Source organism: Penicillium verhagenii (assembly GCF_028828195.1).
Source record: "Penicillium verhagenii strain IBT 33310 chromosome Unknown utg000002l_segment0_segment0, whole genome shotgun sequence".
Taxonomy (NCBI): domain Eukaryota; kingdom Fungi; phylum Ascomycota; class Eurotiomycetes; order Eurotiales; family Aspergillaceae; genus Penicillium; species Penicillium verhagenii.
The window spans coordinates 2,803,459-2,819,525 of record NW_026643166.1 but is presented as its reverse complement, the minus strand read 5'-3'; the positions used below and the strand labels follow the sequence as shown (position 1 = coordinate 2,819,525).

Below are 16,067 nucleotides of genomic sequence, written 5' to 3'. Positions count from 1 at the left end.
GACCGGGGGGTTGGTTGTCGTGGAAAAGAAGAAAGAAGAAACCCGGGGGAAGAAGAGAAGAGGGAAAGGGGGGGGAGAGAGAGAAGAAAAGAGCCAACTTCTCGAGGTGGAGTTTCGCGAAAAGAAAAGTTTCGGATTCACGGAAGATTACAGCAAGCAGCAACCACATATATGAAAAAACATGGCGCATTCAATCTAGTTATTGACTTCTTAGATTTACTTCATCTCGATTCCCCTGGTCGTCTTCAAATTTTCCACTTTGCGGTCTCTCTTCACTTTCACATCCCACACGGGCTCCCGCGGTGCAACCCCAACTGATCCTGATCCTTGTATGCAAGAGGTGGTCTCACTGGCATCTCTCTACCGTACTCAATTTTTTTTTTTTTTTTTTTTGGGAAACCGCTCATTCTATGGAACGTCAAGTTTATATGCTAGATGGAAAACGACTGTAGATCTAAGGAGTTTGTCTCTGGATTTCTGGGGCAAAAACCTGCGAGAGCATACCGGGAGTGGATCCCTGTCAGAAATGCACCGAGAATGGGCCCATGCTTTTGTAACTGGTGTTCAGGACTTGATTGGGGCTTCAACGGGCATTCCTCCCTCGAGAAAACATCAAATGAGAAGTCTCATTAGGAAAGTTTCAGGTGATTTCTATCGAGTAGGACAGGGGGCAGTTAATCCAAAGGATTTAAATGTTGGGAAGTTCAAATGTTGTACTTTGGTCTACATCACGTGGCCAGGTACCTGGTTGATTAGTAAATACAAACAGTGAGAGATTTGAACATAATAAACAAAGTACAATGAGATTCATTCCGATAATTCGAATCAATTGATGGATTTCATCACTACAAGTTCAATTCAAGCTCAGATGGATGATACAATGCAGGGTCCAGCATTTGGGTTAGCACAAGGTTAATTACATACAAGATTCGAACATTACAATACATCGGATGCACCCATGCATGCATGTACTAGGTAGTTTGTATACCTAGTAGGTAGTACATTACTATAATACCTAGGTATACAAAATACATGCACCTGTGTACTGAAAGAGGGCCGAGTACGTTCATTCAGGTAATCGAGTAAATGCCTTCCGGGGTCTATTCAATATGAGGTAGAAGAAAAGTCTATGCAAATATAATTGTCTCAGGTGCGTATACATACTGTAACCCTTGGATGGATGAACTTTGAATTCATTGATTCATTGTTACTAGGTGCATGTGGTGGAAATTGAGTCAGAGTACCTACAGCATAGTGGGTAAGTATAAACATCCAGATGTATTGCATGTAACCATTGAACAAATGTATGCAGCATGTGTCCACCCGTGGACGGAATCCAGGGAAAGAAATCTAGAAAGTGTAGGTATCCTCGGGCATACGAATCCCATCGTTGATCGAGACACCCATCAACCTACCCCCATCCACAGTCAATAATGCATTGTTCATATAGCCACCACCGGCACTGGATAGCAACAACACCGGTCCCACCATTTCTTCTGGCCGACCGGGGCGACCGGCAGTGCAGCGCTTAGCTGCCTTGTCAGCGCTGTCGCTGATGGCGTACTCATGCTTGCCGGTTGTAGTGCCGGTCATCTCAGACGGGAAGATACCGGGGCAAATGGTGTTGACTCGAATTTTCATGCTAAAATTAGAGATTAGTCGAATCCACTAATCAAAGTCCAGGTCAAGGATCGGTTTTCATCAGTCTGGGAGTCTTACGGATGCAAACGACCAGCGAGAAGGTGAGCAAGATGCACGGCTGTACATATGTAGTTAGAGATTCTGCACAAACTCGAGGGGATAAAATATCAATAGGCGCACCTGCGGCTTTAGACACTCCATATGTCAGCGGTGCCATGGATCTGCGAATAACATGTTAGCTACAAATCTACGATGCATTTGATGAAATGTTCAATGTTGACAGTTCCTTACCTCTGGTTTCCAAGGGCGGCGAGTGATGCAATAATGCAAACATTTGGATCCTTTGCCGATCGTAGAAGTGGGAGAAGGTTTGCTGTTAAAAAGTAAACCCCATTCACATTGACTGTTGCCGTGTTAGTGCAAGTCTCGATGTGTGGATTTGCCTCATCATACTTTGATTGCTTTGATCAAAATCCTCCCTGTAGGTAAGCTGTCAGTTTCCAATGGATGCTAAGATCGCATTCGACACAAGTCAAACATGACATACTCTTCTATGCCATTTATCAAGAGATTTTCTACCTCGTCGGCTATGAGGAATTTAGTAACATTGTTCTTTAGTTAGAGAATGAATCTCAGCTTACGGTCATTGGGATTACTTGGTTGAACTCTCCAGGGACGGCTCACGCCAGCACAGTTGATAAGAGTGTCGACATGAGACTCTTTGGCTTTGATGGCCTCGACAATCTTTACGCACCCCGCCTTGGTTTGTACATCTCCCTGGATACTAAGTCATGTCAAGTCAGCGCAATTTTCTCGACTTATATCTGCGGAGACTTGCGCATGTATGTCTCCATCGATCTCCTTTACTGCCGTATCAAGGGCCTCTTGTCTGCGCCCAGAGATGTAAACTTTGGCCCCGTTCACGGCGAATCCTTCCGCAATGGCTTTGCCGAGGCCAGAGCCACCACCGGTCACGACGACAACCTTACCCTTGACGGAGAAAAGATCCTCGATCTTGAAGGAGACATGTTGTTCCGCCATATCGAATATCAATACTGGTAATACTGGTCTTGAAGAATATTCTGAAGAAAAGGTTGTTTACTAGTATTGGAGATAAAATCTCCTGGTTTCCGCTGATATCAGGAGTTTCCCGGCTAATGTATGACGATCGGACGGGTACCGATTTCACTGTCGGGGAATGAACCAGCCGCCGTCGCTCTATCGCCGAGTGCGGGGTCCAATGACTTCACCCCCACGCCTGTGCTCCAGCGCTCAAATCTTGCAAAGACATTGGTGCGAAAATACATCAATTTGTGGGGGTCTTGGTAATCATAGAAATGTCCTTTCTTCCCGTAAATTAAACAATTATTCTCTCCTTGCTTCTTACTCTACAATCGCAGAACAACTATCATCATGAAGCTCCTCTACCCCACCTCCCTCAAGCTCGACGTACAAAGCCTCCAGGGCTTCTCCGTCTCCCTTCACCCCTACAATGTGAAGGAGCCAATTCCCGAGGAACTGATTGACGCCGATATCCTCGTGACTTGGGCCAACGCGGCCACCAACCTCAAAGATGCCGCAAGCCGCATGAAGAACCTCAAATGGATTCAATCCCTGGCCGCGGGTCCTAATGACGTGCTTTCAGCTGGATTCGACGCCTCAAAAATCACAGTGACCACCGGTGTCGGTCTCCACGATGGCCCCGTCGCCGAGCACGCGCTCGGTCTCCTCCTGAACGGAATCCGCCGGTTCTACGAAATGCGCGATTACCAACTCCAGTCTAAATGGCCCGGTCACCTCGGTGGCTCCTTCCCCCGCAGCGACTTCACTACACTGCGCGATTCCCGCGTGTTGATCTGGGGCTTCGGTAGCATTGCCAAGAAACTCACTCCTTACCTCACTGCTCTCGGTGCCGAAGTGAAGGGTATCGCCCGCAGCCACGGAGTTCGCAACGGTGTTGAAGTTTTCGGCGAAGATAAGCTTGCTGAGCTCTTGCCTGAGACCGATGCCCTCGTTATGATCCTACCTGGATCTGAATCAACAAATAATGCACTGAATGCTGAGAGACTCAAGCTGCTGCCGAAGCATGCTTGGTTGGTCAATGTTGGTCGGGGAACATCCGTGGACGAAGATGCGTTGGCAGATGCGCTGGAGAAGGGTGAACTTGCGGGTGCCGCGCTTGATGTGTTTAAGACCGAGCCACTGCCTGAGTCGAGCCGACTGTGGAAGACACCCAATGTGATTATTTCCCCACACGCGGCTGGTGGAAGACCTGAAGGTTGCACGGAGTTCATTGCAGATAACCTGCGACGCTACTTGGCTTCGCAGCCTCTCAAGAATGTCATCTGACTAGTGCGGGATTCCAAACTTTAATAGACAATAGAAGTCAATGGAGGGGATAGAGAATTTTATTTTACTATTTTACATATTGATTATGTTTGGGTGTAGGTACTACCTGGTTTTCATTTCTAGTCCGACCATTGTTTATGAAAAGTAGGTTGTGTTGACAACAGTAATTTGTGACGTCGGGTAGGAGACAAGATGCATGAACGGCGAAATTAGTATAAAAGATACTCCCTTTAAAGATTCTAAACAAATAAATATCTTCAAAGTAGGCAAAATTACTATGGTTAGAAGAGTGAAAAGGAGAGGTTGGGAAAAACAGAAATAAGAAAAAAAGAAATGCTTGCTAAGAGATTCGAACTCTTGCGGGTTTCCCCACTGGGATGCAACTCGTTTTTGCGAGTGACAAGTATTCACTTGAATCCAGCACCTTAACCGCTCGGTCAAACAAGCTATTGATGACATATGTTAAATTTCTTCGATATATACCCTAAGGGCCAAGCTTGTTGCAACTGCATATTTCACCCTACCCAGTAGACACCACCCTTTTTGTTATTCCCAGACGCCGCCACAATGAGATTTCATTTTCTTCTTCAGAGAACGAAAAAAAAAAAAAAATTTGCCTGGAAAAACGTCTGAAAAGCTTGGATTTGAATTATTGATCATGTTCTTGACCTCCTGATGAATTGACTCATGGAGCACATATTTGATCCTTAGCCCTAGTCTTGTAGGTTACCTATGAAAAGTTTCTACGTCAAAGCCTACGAAATGGCTGCGGATTGATCGACCATGAATAGAGCTTGGAGCGAAATTCCAATCCTACTGGTAATACAGTATCTAATATACCTCAATCATGAACTGTGGATCTCCTACCACATTTCAAATGTTGACTAGTACACGTTCAGAAGCTTCAATAAGGCTCTACTTTCAATGGTTGTCAGGTTGTAACTGAAATATCCGAAAGAAATTGAGATCGATATATGTACGGATGAAATAAAGAAAAAAAGGATTAAAATCAATCATGTACAACGTTGGAAGATTACCAAGCCAGTTTCCCATCCTCGAAATAAATACCACAAACCCCGGGAATCAAAACTCAACAAACGCCAGTGCCACAGAAACCAGACATTGAGATCAATCATCATGCGTCAAGAGCTTCATCCTTAATCACCGTCCCCATGCTAGTGTCATGGTCCTCGTCTTCATCTTCTTCCATGATACTAGGCTCCACGGAGATCATGGGCCGACCGCCACCACCACCTTCAACAGATGGGCGTACACTGCCGGATCTAATCCGGCTACTGTCATGCTCGTTCTCATCCTCTTCCATAATACTAGGTTCCACAGACACATGGCGTCGGTTGATGCCAGAAGGTTCAACGGAGCGTCGCCCGCTAGCGGAGCGGACGCTACCGGCATCACTCTCAAGATCCTCAGTACCGGCGCGAGGGCGTACGCTGGCCGCTCGAGCATCTTGTGCAACGGCGAGCATCTTCAGAACAGAATTTTTGGTTTTGACCAAAGCGTTACGGCTGGAAGCATCCGTAGCAAGGCCCTCCTCGATGGTCTGATCGAGCAGTTCTTTGACTTCTTGGGCTAGTTGAATGTTGTCAGGTTCAATCTCAAGGGCTGTGGTGCTGCGAATGCTTGCACGCAATTGGTCTTCGCCTTCCGGAGCACGAGATCCAGCACGACCGCCTTCTGGAGCACGCGATCCGGCGCGAGCAGGCAGCGTAGGTGCGGCAACATAGAGTTTACTCAGAAGAGAAAAGATGAGCTTGCGTTCCTCGCGAGAACAGCGGTTGGTCCCGACACTGATGCCCAGGACGCGCTCCAAGATGTCTTTCACTAGAGCAAGGTGCACCCAGCCACAAGCATTCGAGCTGGCCATTCCACCGATCATGACACGCTCGCCGCCCAGACCCACTACGCGACGCTCATCCGTCCATTCGGCCAGCATTCCTACAACACCGGTCATGAGCGCTTTGACTTCGCGCTCTCCAACGCTCGCATCCACCTCCCCGTCACTATCTTCTTCGGCCTCGAGAGAGTAGTGTTCCTCAGCAGCATTCAACACTGCACGAATCACCGGTACTGCAACACGGCGCATGTGCTGGATGTTGTCCAACCGAGAATGACAGTATACGGGGAAGAAATATGCCAAAGACTGTCGAAGGGCGGGATTTACTTTGGTGCGTGGGTGGAAGAAGGCTACCACAAGCGATTGCAGCAATGTCTCAACAGAGTTTTGGTTATATTCTTGAATTGCAGGTGGGATGTTGGCCCCCGATGGTGTGAAAGTGTTGGTGAGTAAGAGTTTTGAGAGTGCGGTAGCAGCGGCGGACTGGACGCTGGCTGGCGAGTTTGCTTTCAAGGAGCGTGAAAACACCTTCAACAAAGGCTTCTGAATCGGGGGAGTTGTCACGGTCTCGCCGTCGGCTTGAGTTACCGGGGCAAGAAGGGAAGGGTGGGTGGTAACCATATCACAGATGATCTGCAATGCAGTCACTTGAAGGCCTTCGTGACCCTTGCTGTAGCAATGAATGAAGAGTGTCATGTTCTCTTCAGCAAGATTCTGGGAGTATTAATGTTAGCATATTCGGTCTTCACATTTATTGCCGTATATTGGACGACATACCTTGTCAAGCAAGCAACAGAGACCCAAGCAAAGAATACCACGCTCTCTGATGGGAGCCTCGTGACTTCGAACAGCAGGCACAACGAGGTTGTTCAGCATAGTCACAAGATTCATGCTTTGCTGCAAATTGCCTTCAGCGTTTTGGAGCATACATTGGGCGATATGCAGACATTTCATGTTGACAACGATTTCTCGAACAATCTTGGCCTTGGCTTCCTCCTTATTGAATGGAGTTTGCTCCTCTTCACCCGGAGTCTCGGAACGATGGCGGCTGCTGGCATCATCACTGATTTCCGACTTCGCAGACACGAAGCTATCCTCCGTAATAATTGTATCGTGTACTTCAGCAATAGCTTCGAGAACGACGCTGCAGAACTCACCCTCGCCGGCACGATCTGGACCACAAACGCATCGTAGTGCCTCCACTGCAAGCTTGGTGCAGTCTTCTGGAAGCTCCGGAACAGCTAATGACTCTCGAAGGAGCGCAAACATTTTGCGCCTACCAACTTCGTCACTGTAGTCGAGGGTGATGGCAATGTGCAGCAGTTGCTCTACAATGAATTCTTGCTCAACTGCATCTTCATCGTTGGCGTCACCAGATTCTTTAGCCAATTTCTTGCGTTGCAAGAGCTCGTTCATGTATTTGGCGAGGAAATAGCCGAGTGCTGTAACCTCTGGCATTTTCTCTTCCGCCAGGCTTTCGTACTTTCCTTCGTTCTCAACGCGACAGAAGTCATTGAACGATCGTAGCAGGAAAGCAGACTCTGCTGTGAGGGACTCCCAGAATGCTTCATCAAAGGTAACTGCATCGCGGTAGTCTGCCCGACCTTCCCAAAAGCTGCGCATCGCCTCATGAGCGATTCCGCTTTCCATGCCGGTGTTGGAAACATCGATTCTCTCGAGTAATTCGAGAAGTGCGCTGACGTTGGGGGGCGAGCGCTGGGCAGTTGCACCCTCCTCTTCCCCGGCGTTCGTACCAGCACAATCCTCCACCCATCGATCATAGAACAATTTGCCAGTCGCTTTCCGAACACTTTCGTCACGGTCTCGCAGGCCCCAGCGGAGCAATTTCTCTCTCATAGATAGGGACAGGTGGCGGAAATCGCCTAGTGTAGGCAAAAGGCGAGAATATAAGGTGCGTCTAGTAGGTGCGTCGAGATCGCGGGCACGTTCGAGAAGATAGGGAAGAGTGGTTGGGGCCAGTGGAAGGTTTGCGAGAAGATTCTTCCGAACGTCCGCACTTGTGTCGTTTTGCATAATCTCAATCAATCGTTCCAGAAGTGCGGTAGAATTGCCGTCATCATCCTCATCATTACCAGCCAATCGTGCAAGGCCTAGAACAGCCTGCACCCGGACCGATGATTCTTTGTCGCGGATTCGCTTCAGTAGTCCTTGTTGAATAGTGTGGTAAAGTTCATCGTCGATCGCTTCGAGGGCGTTAACTATGTGTGCCACAATTTGAGTGGCTCGGAACCGGATCATCTTATCCTTGGCACCAAGGAGGGGTACCATCAAGGCGACCAAGCTCGTAGTCAGACGAGAGGTCGGAGTTTCGGGGGCATTTTGCATCTCAAACTCATCCTCCTCGTTCGAAGCAAACAACTGGTTATCCTTTTCAGACGCATGGGCGAGGAAAGTGTCCATGAAGCGGATGATACGGTCACCAACGGGCTCAGATTTCTTGATAGGTAGAATTCGAAGCATACAACGACCGACTTCAACGTTGAATTCCTTCTCGGGAAGCGTCTCCTCTTCCGGGATCACAATCTCCTCTTCTTGCTCATTTCCTTTGTTCTTCTTTCGGGCAATTCCACTGCAAATTTCTTGAAGTTTTCGTAACCGTACTACAAGCTTGCGGTGGCCTGTAGCTGAGCGCTGCGCGTCGGCAAATATGGCGCACACATCACGGCGGAGGTTAGGTGATGCTTCGGGGAGCGAAGGTTCGTCAGGAATCGCAAATGATGGGGTCACTGAGGGGGCACGCCCCGCGGAAGGTTGTTGCGATGACCTGCGCGTCGTCGCAGAGGTCGAGCGGGCGGCGACTCGGCCAGGCATAGTGGGTATGTGTTATCGGGGGCGCGATTAACAAGAGACAAAACGCATGACAGGTCGCGCATCCACAGATGAAGCAAGGAAGAAAGGGCAAATGCGGGCGGTAAACAAACAGCCCAAACGGGGAAGGAGCGATAAGCGGTCACCTGACTTTATCGATGCTGACTCATCCCCGCTATCGGAGACCCCCAATCCGTTCCCCCAATTGTATGGATTCGGAGCTCACTTATCGCTATATTTCACATTGTACTCGTCACAATGTTCCGTCAAAGCATTCGTCGCTTTGGTACTACGGCCGTTCGTGCCGCTGCCGAGAGCAGATCCGCATATACCTCTCGGGTGTCCACGGCACAGGGCGTTGTCAACGGTCTGACAGAAGGTAGGTCGATAGCTCCGATGCGGGTTCCGAGCGGATCAGCTTACAAGTCCATGCCTACGTAGCAATTGGCAACACTCCTTTGATCAGATTGAAGCGCCTATCTGAAGAGACTGGATGCAATGTGCTGGGCAAAGCTGAATTTCAAAACCCTGGTGGTAGTGTGAAGGATCGGGCCGCGTTATTTGTCGTCGAGGATGCCGAGAAGAAGGGACTACTTCGGGCTGGCGGTACTGTTGTTGAGGGCACCGCCGGTAACACCGGTATTGGTCTGGCGCATGTGTGTCGGTCTAAGGGCTACAAGCTGGTGATATACATGCCCAACACACAGTCTCAGGGAAAGATTGACTTGCTCCGATTGCTGGGTGCGGAGGTGTACCCGGTCCCCGCCGTCGCATTCGACAACCCCGAGAACTACAACCACCAGGCCCGCAGACACGCTGAGTCTCTGAACAATGCCGTTTGGACCAACCAATTTGACAACACCGCCAACCGCCAAGCCCATATCGAGACTACTGGACCGGAACTCTGGGCGCAGACCGGTGGTAAGCTCGACGCTTTTACTTGCGCTACTGGTACTGGTGGTACCCTCGCTGGTATTACCCGTTATCTCAAGGAGGTCAGCGATGGTCGTGTCAAGAGCTTCCTGGCTGATCCCCCGGGCAGTGTGTTGCACAGCTACATCCAGAGCGGTGGCACTCTTGTCGACCGCTCGGGTAGCAGTATCACTGAGGGTATTGGCCAGGGTCGGGTAACTGATAACCTGAAGCCTGACATTGATCTTTTGGATGGATCCTTGAACATCAGCGATGAGAAGACTATTGAGATGGTTTACCGCTGCCTGGATGAGGAGGGTCTCTACCTGGGAGCTAGTTCCGCCATGAATGTGGTGGCTGCAAAGGAAGTCGCCGAGAAGATGGGCAAGGGCAGCACTGTCGTGACTATTTTGTGCGATGGTGCTTACCGATACGCTGATCGTTTGTTCTCCAACACTTGGTTGGAGAGCAAGAATCTCCGCAGTTCTATCCCCAAGCACCTGGAGAAGTACATTGTTCTCCCTTGATTGAACCTGGCATATCTTTAGAGAGTTGATGTGAATGTAAAAATATATTATGCTTGGCTGGATGTGTCTATATGGCGAAGACGTGCTTTTTTATTTTGACTAATGTTTGACACAACAAAAATACAATAGTCCTATGTAAACCTTGGAGCTAACACTGCATGTGTTGACCTTCTACAAGTTTAATGTACAACTTTCCATCTGGATGTCAAAAATCGTGTTTGCCAATGTCTTTACTAATACCCAGTACATATGTACTAACCTTATACACAAGATTTGGTGCAGTATCCAGATGTCTAAAACATTTGAACATTTGAAGGGAGTTGAAAAAGATCGAGTGACATGCATGCACATGTGTGGGAGAATGCCGGTGTAAGATTTCAAATGTTCCCTCTTCGGGCTCTCTGGTTTCACTTAGGGGAGAATTTCATGATATTGAATACTCTCTCGAGCTTCGTCCATATGGGACATGTAAAAGATATGATACATAAGAGTAGTGAGCGCAAGACGACCAGCCAGAACAATCATTCCCCTTCGTTAAAAGCGGAGATAGCCCATCGAAGCAGATCAAAAGCAGTCTCGAAGAACATCGAATATGCCCCAGCGAGCCACCCTGCAAGCGCATTATGTGCAGCGCAGTAAAAAAAATATCGCACAATAGATGTAAAGCAACCCAAACGCCCTTTATGCTTCCGTTCTATCCGAAAATTCGCCGAAGTGCCGTAAAAAATAAGTACAGACTGAAAACAAGTAACGGAAACAAAGGTATCGAAACGAGCTAGCCAACACCCGAAAGGGTACGGGGGTTAGTCGAAGTCGAAAGAAAAGCCGATATGAAGATCGAGATCGAGATCAGATCTAATCATCAGACTCCGGCATGCGCATGTAAGCATCAATAGCAGCACTGAAGGCGGCAAATCCGGCACAGCCAAAGGCAGCGGCTTGTGGACCTGCCTTAGCACCCAGGATACCACCAGTCATACAACCAGCCGCGACACTGTTGGTCAAGTCGTTCTTGGCGCGGAGACCCTCGATACAGCACTCGGTTCCGGAGTAGAGCGCACCGACAATACCGAAGTTCTTAGCAGAGGACCAGGAGCGGGCACCCATGTCCTTGAAACCGCGGCGGACCTGGTCGCGCCAGGGGAGGTCGGCGATTGCGCGACCTTGCGGGGTGAAGGTTGAGTCGTAGGACATCTAGTTTGAAGAATATGATTAGGACGTGGTTAGAAAGGCCTGGGAAACAAGTTTGCGACTTACACTGGCCATGAAGAGACCGAATGCACCACCAAGAGCGAAACCCATAGTACCGGAGATGACGGTCTTCACAGGGCAGGATTCCATACCAGCTTGCATCTGTTCGTGTAACGTTAGCATATGAATAATGAACAGCATGTACAAATGTGCCAGCAGTAATAAGGAGTCACATACCATCTTGACCATTGCCGCCTCTTGCTCGCCCATGCCGGCGGTGGAGTTGCCTCCTGGCATGGTGCCCATCACATGTCCCATACCCGCGGGGTTCATTGTGGATGATTGAAGAAAGACGTTGACACGGGTGTTTTATTGATTTCGAGCGAGTAGGGAGCCTGTCAGAATAGGGCTTGTGGAGCAGTGAGGTCCCTTTAAGGAAATTCAATGGACACGAACCAACGGAGCGCGGAGATTCTTGCGGAGGCGGCAACTCTCGCAAATTTATTTTTACGGCACCGGATATAAGCCAGATTGGCAGTTTGCCACGTGACTGATGGGCCAGGCCTGGGTTTACTTGTAGTAGTAGTTTACTACTGCTAGTATATAACCCTTGGAACTTGAATATACAACTGGTAGACTCAAAGCTTGGAAGCTCGTGAATGAATGGTATTTCGTATTTAGTTTTCTCATTTATCAAAGGCTTCTATAAGCCAGTAAAGGCCAAATTGGAAGGCCCAAAAAAAAATCCACCAATAGAACCAGGTGCTCCAAAATATAAAGTGAAGAAAGAAAGAAGCAACGCTCTCGTGGGTGCAACAGTCGTAGCCCTACATGATTTCAAGGATGCTGTGTCGTGCCAAATCGCCCAACGGAGACACTCAAAGAATGAGGCCGAAGAAGGAGATGGGGGAATAGTAGTATATACAAAAGAAAATAAGATTGAAAGAAAAAAAAAAGCAAAGAAAAAGTAGACTTAATCCTTTTTGCTGCTTTTGCCGGAAGACGAATCTTTTCGTTCCGGAGATGGCGACAGACTGCGCTCCCATTCAGCCATGAGGTTGGAGGCAGTTCGTTGGAGCTTGGAGGGTGCCAGCTTGGTGATGACAGGCCAAGGGATGCCTTCGGTTTCACTGGGATCAGGAGCGGCGGAATTGGGATTCCACTCGCCAAAGCTGCGGGTTCGAGCGTCAGCATCAGCGCATGACAAGGTTGTTATATATAAAATCAGAGAAAGTCGAAATGTACCTAGCACTCGTTCGTGGACTACTACCCTGCGTCGTGGGTGACTGGTCATGTTTCGATTCGACCGTTGACCGACTAGACGAGGGTGTATGTGACATCTTGTTCCCGGACAAGGGGGTATCCCAAACATCCCAATTATCGGCCGTATCATCCTCCTCGTTGACTGGACTGCCGGAGCGGTGACCGCGTTGCTCGTGTTCTTTCTCGCCCCGCGGGGTCGTGGCGCCGTTGTTGTTGTTGTCGGAGGGGTTGCGACGAGCGCCGGGAGACTTCTGCGCTGGTGAATCAACGCCAAATTCATGCCAGAACGAAGAGGCGATGTCCGCCGGCTTGGAGTCTTTACCGGATGTTGGCTCAGCCGCTGGCCCCCTACCCCGCGACGAAGATGATGAAGATCTTGAAATGTCCCCCGCGACCGATAGTCTCTCCCGACTCCGTGATTTGGCGAGCGAATCCCGTTTCCGCGTGTTCGGTGGTGCTAGCGAGTTTGGCGATGAGACGGTTCGTGATTCGGTTCCGTTGATACCTTCCTCGCCCACAGTGGCTTGTCGAATATCCTCCAAGAATGTCCACAGACCCTCGCGCAAATCTGATGCCATCTGTTTTCCTGTCCGCATAAGAGCCTCCCGAGATGGAGGAGGCAAGGTCTTCCGCCACTGGGCGAGCAGGTGTTCTGGTACCTGGCTCTCGTCGATCGGTGCCACCATGCTCGGAACAGTATTCATGCGTTCAACCGATGGCAGGGTGGCTGACCGTGGAGTCCGACCAATACGTTCAGGATCGGGCAGACCAGGACTCAGACCGGAGGTAGCAGTAACGGGGGACAGAAGAGACAGAGTGCGTGCATGGGAGCCTTGGAAGACCCGGCGACCATTGGATGAAATGGTTGTGCCGGCAGGAATTGTGGGGGTGGCGCGAATACTTGAGCGCCGATCCAGCTCCCGACTGATTCGCTCCTGAGAGATGCCTGAACTAGCCACCGAACTCATGCTTTGTTCCCGACGGTGTGAATTCAAGCTCGAGATCTCCGCCCCACTCACATCGGGAGATCGAAGTGGTAGCATCGGCTCTGCATGATGACTGATCTCGGTACGTTTCCTCGATTTCTCCGACAGCGCCCATTGCTTCTTGATGGATGACAGATCGGCCTCTGCCCGCTGCAGCTCCTCGCGGAGCTCCATCACCTTCCGTTCCTGAGAAGCGATGGCCCGCAGAAAGTCGTAGCCATCATCTTGAACATCGAAGGGGATGGGTGTCCCCGTGGGGAGTGCAGGAAGCCCGGTGGAGGGGCGACTTGACGACTGTGTGACTGGGGTCATGGAAGCCGGGGATGCAGCAGCGCTATCGGGAGTTGCAGCTGGGAATTCGTTTAGAGGGAAATGAATGGGTAGGTTCAAGGTCAGGCGTTTGGCATGTCGGGCTGCAGTATTAGCCCGTGATAGTGAGGGTCGTTTATTCTGCGAAAGTGAGGAGGAGCGAGAAAGAGAGTGTGATTGCTCGGATACAGGCTCCGGTTGTGTTGGGGAGGTCGAAGTCTGGGACGCATCCGGCGGTGGACCGTGGGCGAGTAGATCGCCCGTTCCCGGGGAGCTCTCCATGATGGACCAGCCAGCAGGGAGAGAACAGGGCAAAAGTTATGGAAGATAAAGGGGCATATGACCAGAAAAATATATACAGAGGTCGGAGAGATTGAAGAGGAAGAAAAAGGTTGACAGGCGAAGTCTGGAAGTCTCCGTTCTCCTGAGAGCCCACAGCGGGTCCCTGGGACCGCGCATCCTTGCCACGAGTGTTTCAGGGGGCCCCGAGGTACTGGCCGCTTTTACCCAGCTACTCTTCTATTCAATGTTTACACCATATACTATGACAGATGACTACGAATTGCTGATTATAAGCTCAGATACCACATTTGGTCTGAATGTTTTCGTGGACTTTGGTTTAGCCCCAGGGGGTTTTGCAACAGATGGGCTCGTGGGGGCTGAAGATGATCGACAGTTCAAACTGCCTAGATACGAACAAGCGAAGCCATTGGACGTTTTTCCCCGAGAACCATCATGTCAACCACCTGGCTCTGCGACACATTCTTTTTGTGAAGCTATGAGATCATTAATGATGTGTGTTATAGAGTGGAACGACTCCGACCTTGAGTTTTTAGAATAGGATCTTGCACATGCATTATCGGACGACAACGGTAGCAAACCCTATAGCATCGAGTCCTATTGCATAGTAACTCTCGACTGAACATGATTGGAAGATCCCTATGCACATGCGTAAAGTAGATACGGTCTAGAATATGATTTGATTTATTCCACAGTACATAGTAGGGATAAGTAGATAACATAGAACATAGATATGCACGATGCCCGGTAAGCTTAGAAGACCCTGCATGTGATGTATTCAAACGTTAACGATGCCAATCACGATCAGACATTGATCTTGTCCTGCTCCTGCTTTCCACCAGTTTTCGAAGCTCCCAATTGAAACATTTGGAGTGTATATCTCGTACGGCAATATCCGTAGCATAGCAGCATAGCCACTCAAAACTCCAAATTGGTAATGTGCCCCATGTATACTCCACTCAACGCTAAAGTGCTCCGTAAAATTTCTCCACAACAAAATATACACCACGCCAAAAAGAGCTACGTCCACCGCTGCTTTGCACTCCGCACGAAATAACACTGCGTAGCCAGCCCCACCCAGGAGACTGCCGAGCCGAAGCTTTCAAGCTAGGAAAGCTCCAGGCCAGGCCTCTTGGCTCATCTCAATCCAGGGGGACGTACGGAGTAAAATTAACATCCCTCACTTGCGGTACAAAAAAGTGGAATTGTGATATGATTCCAAAGTTCAATGGCTATTATAAGATTTGTCAACTCCGGCCCTGGAGGGCTGTGTATTCCAACAAATAATCGAAGTACAGGGTATTTAATTCCATTTGAGAAGTCCCAAAATGTAACATTATGAAGGCGAGTCTAGTTGAAATAACGCCTATATTATGCGCAATGGTTAAAGCCTGTACAAAATTTATAGACTCAAACCCAGGGCTTTCTAAATTTTGAACGTTGGCCATTCATGCGTGCGGTCGATTCCACATGTGCACACATGCAGATCGCTGTCAGGGTCTCCAAGTCAGGTTTATACACACATATGCACTGAAACAATCATGGCATACGGAATCATACACAGCACAGCAAAACACAATCACAGATGGTCAATCAGACAGCATATTTCCATACAGACACTCTCATCAAGGAGATCTTCGTACATATTCCACATCAGACCCAAGCCCCCCTTGCCGAAAACGATGCCATGAGGTAGGGGGCTGGGGAAAGGGGCGATAAAAAAAAGCATAAACACCCATAAGTAACACCGTAAAACAAAAAGATATTCATGGAAAAAAGAGCCGGGCCCAGAGGATTGGTTCCAATACATGCAGTCTGGAGGACACCGGATGAGAAGAATGAAAAACATAACCACAGGTTCCGGATGTGGAACGTGAAATAGACACAATGTACCAAGAATTACTA

General features: G+C 49.2%; 6 protein-coding genes across 6 annotated transcripts; 2 read left to right on the top strand and 4 right to left on the bottom strand.

Moving 5' to 3' along the window:
- Positions 1 to 1,350: 1,350 nt before the first annotated feature.
- On the bottom strand, positions 1,351 to 2,682 carry N7466_001015 (SDR family NAD(P)-dependent oxidoreductase; the record flags this gene model as incomplete). Its single annotated transcript, XM_057160413.1, has 8 exons — positions 1,351 to 1,642; positions 1,720 to 1,759; positions 1,822 to 1,862; positions 1,933 to 2,044; positions 2,095 to 2,120; positions 2,189 to 2,228; positions 2,283 to 2,418; positions 2,476 to 2,682. The coding sequence occupies 8 exons, from the start codon at positions 2,680 to 2,682 to the stop codon at positions 1,351 to 1,353; spliced, it is 894 nt and encodes a 297-aa protein (XP_057026661.1).
- Positions 2,683 to 3,054: 372 nt separating this feature from the next.
- Positions 3,055 to 3,990, top strand: N7466_001014 (phosphoglycerate dehydrogenase; the record flags this gene model as incomplete). The annotated part of the gene is made up of 1 exon (XM_057160412.1): positions 3,055 to 3,990. The coding sequence occupies one exon, from the start codon at positions 3,055 to 3,057 to the stop codon at positions 3,988 to 3,990; it is 936 nt and encodes a 311-aa protein (XP_057026660.1).
- A 1,135-nt stretch (positions 3,991 to 5,125) lies between these two features.
- On the bottom strand, positions 5,126 to 8,677 carry N7466_001013 (condensin subunit YCG1; the record flags this gene model as incomplete). Its single annotated transcript, XM_057160411.1, has 2 exons — positions 5,126 to 6,559; positions 6,623 to 8,677. The coding sequence occupies 2 exons, from the start codon at positions 8,675 to 8,677 to the stop codon at positions 5,126 to 5,128; spliced, it is 3,489 nt and encodes a 1,162-aa protein (XP_057026659.1).
- Positions 8,678 to 8,932: 255 nt separating this feature from the next.
- Positions 8,933 to 10,113, top strand: N7466_001012 (cysteine synthase A; the record flags this gene model as incomplete). Its single annotated transcript, XM_057160410.1, has 2 exons — positions 8,933 to 9,053; positions 9,116 to 10,113. 2 exons carry the CDS (start codon positions 8,933 to 8,935, stop codon positions 10,111 to 10,113), a joined length of 1,119 nt encoding a protein of 372 aa, XP_057026658.1.
- An 855-nt stretch (positions 10,114 to 10,968) lies between these two features.
- On the bottom strand, positions 10,969 to 11,637 carry N7466_001011 (translocation channel protein TIM22; the record flags this gene model as incomplete). The annotated part of the gene is made up of 3 exons (XM_057160409.1): positions 10,969 to 11,307; positions 11,371 to 11,466; positions 11,542 to 11,637. 3 exons carry the CDS (start codon positions 11,635 to 11,637, stop codon positions 10,969 to 10,971), a joined length of 531 nt encoding a protein of 176 aa, XP_057026657.1.
- A 640-nt stretch (positions 11,638 to 12,277) lies between these two features.
- N7466_001010 (DUF4048 domain-containing protein) lies at positions 12,278 to 14,144 on the bottom strand (the record flags this gene model as incomplete). Its single annotated transcript, XM_057160408.1, has 2 exons — positions 12,278 to 12,476; positions 12,550 to 14,144. The coding sequence occupies 2 exons, from the start codon at positions 14,142 to 14,144 to the stop codon at positions 12,278 to 12,280; spliced, it is 1,794 nt and encodes a 597-aa protein (XP_057026656.1).
- Positions 14,145 to 16,067: the final 1,923 nt, after the last annotated feature.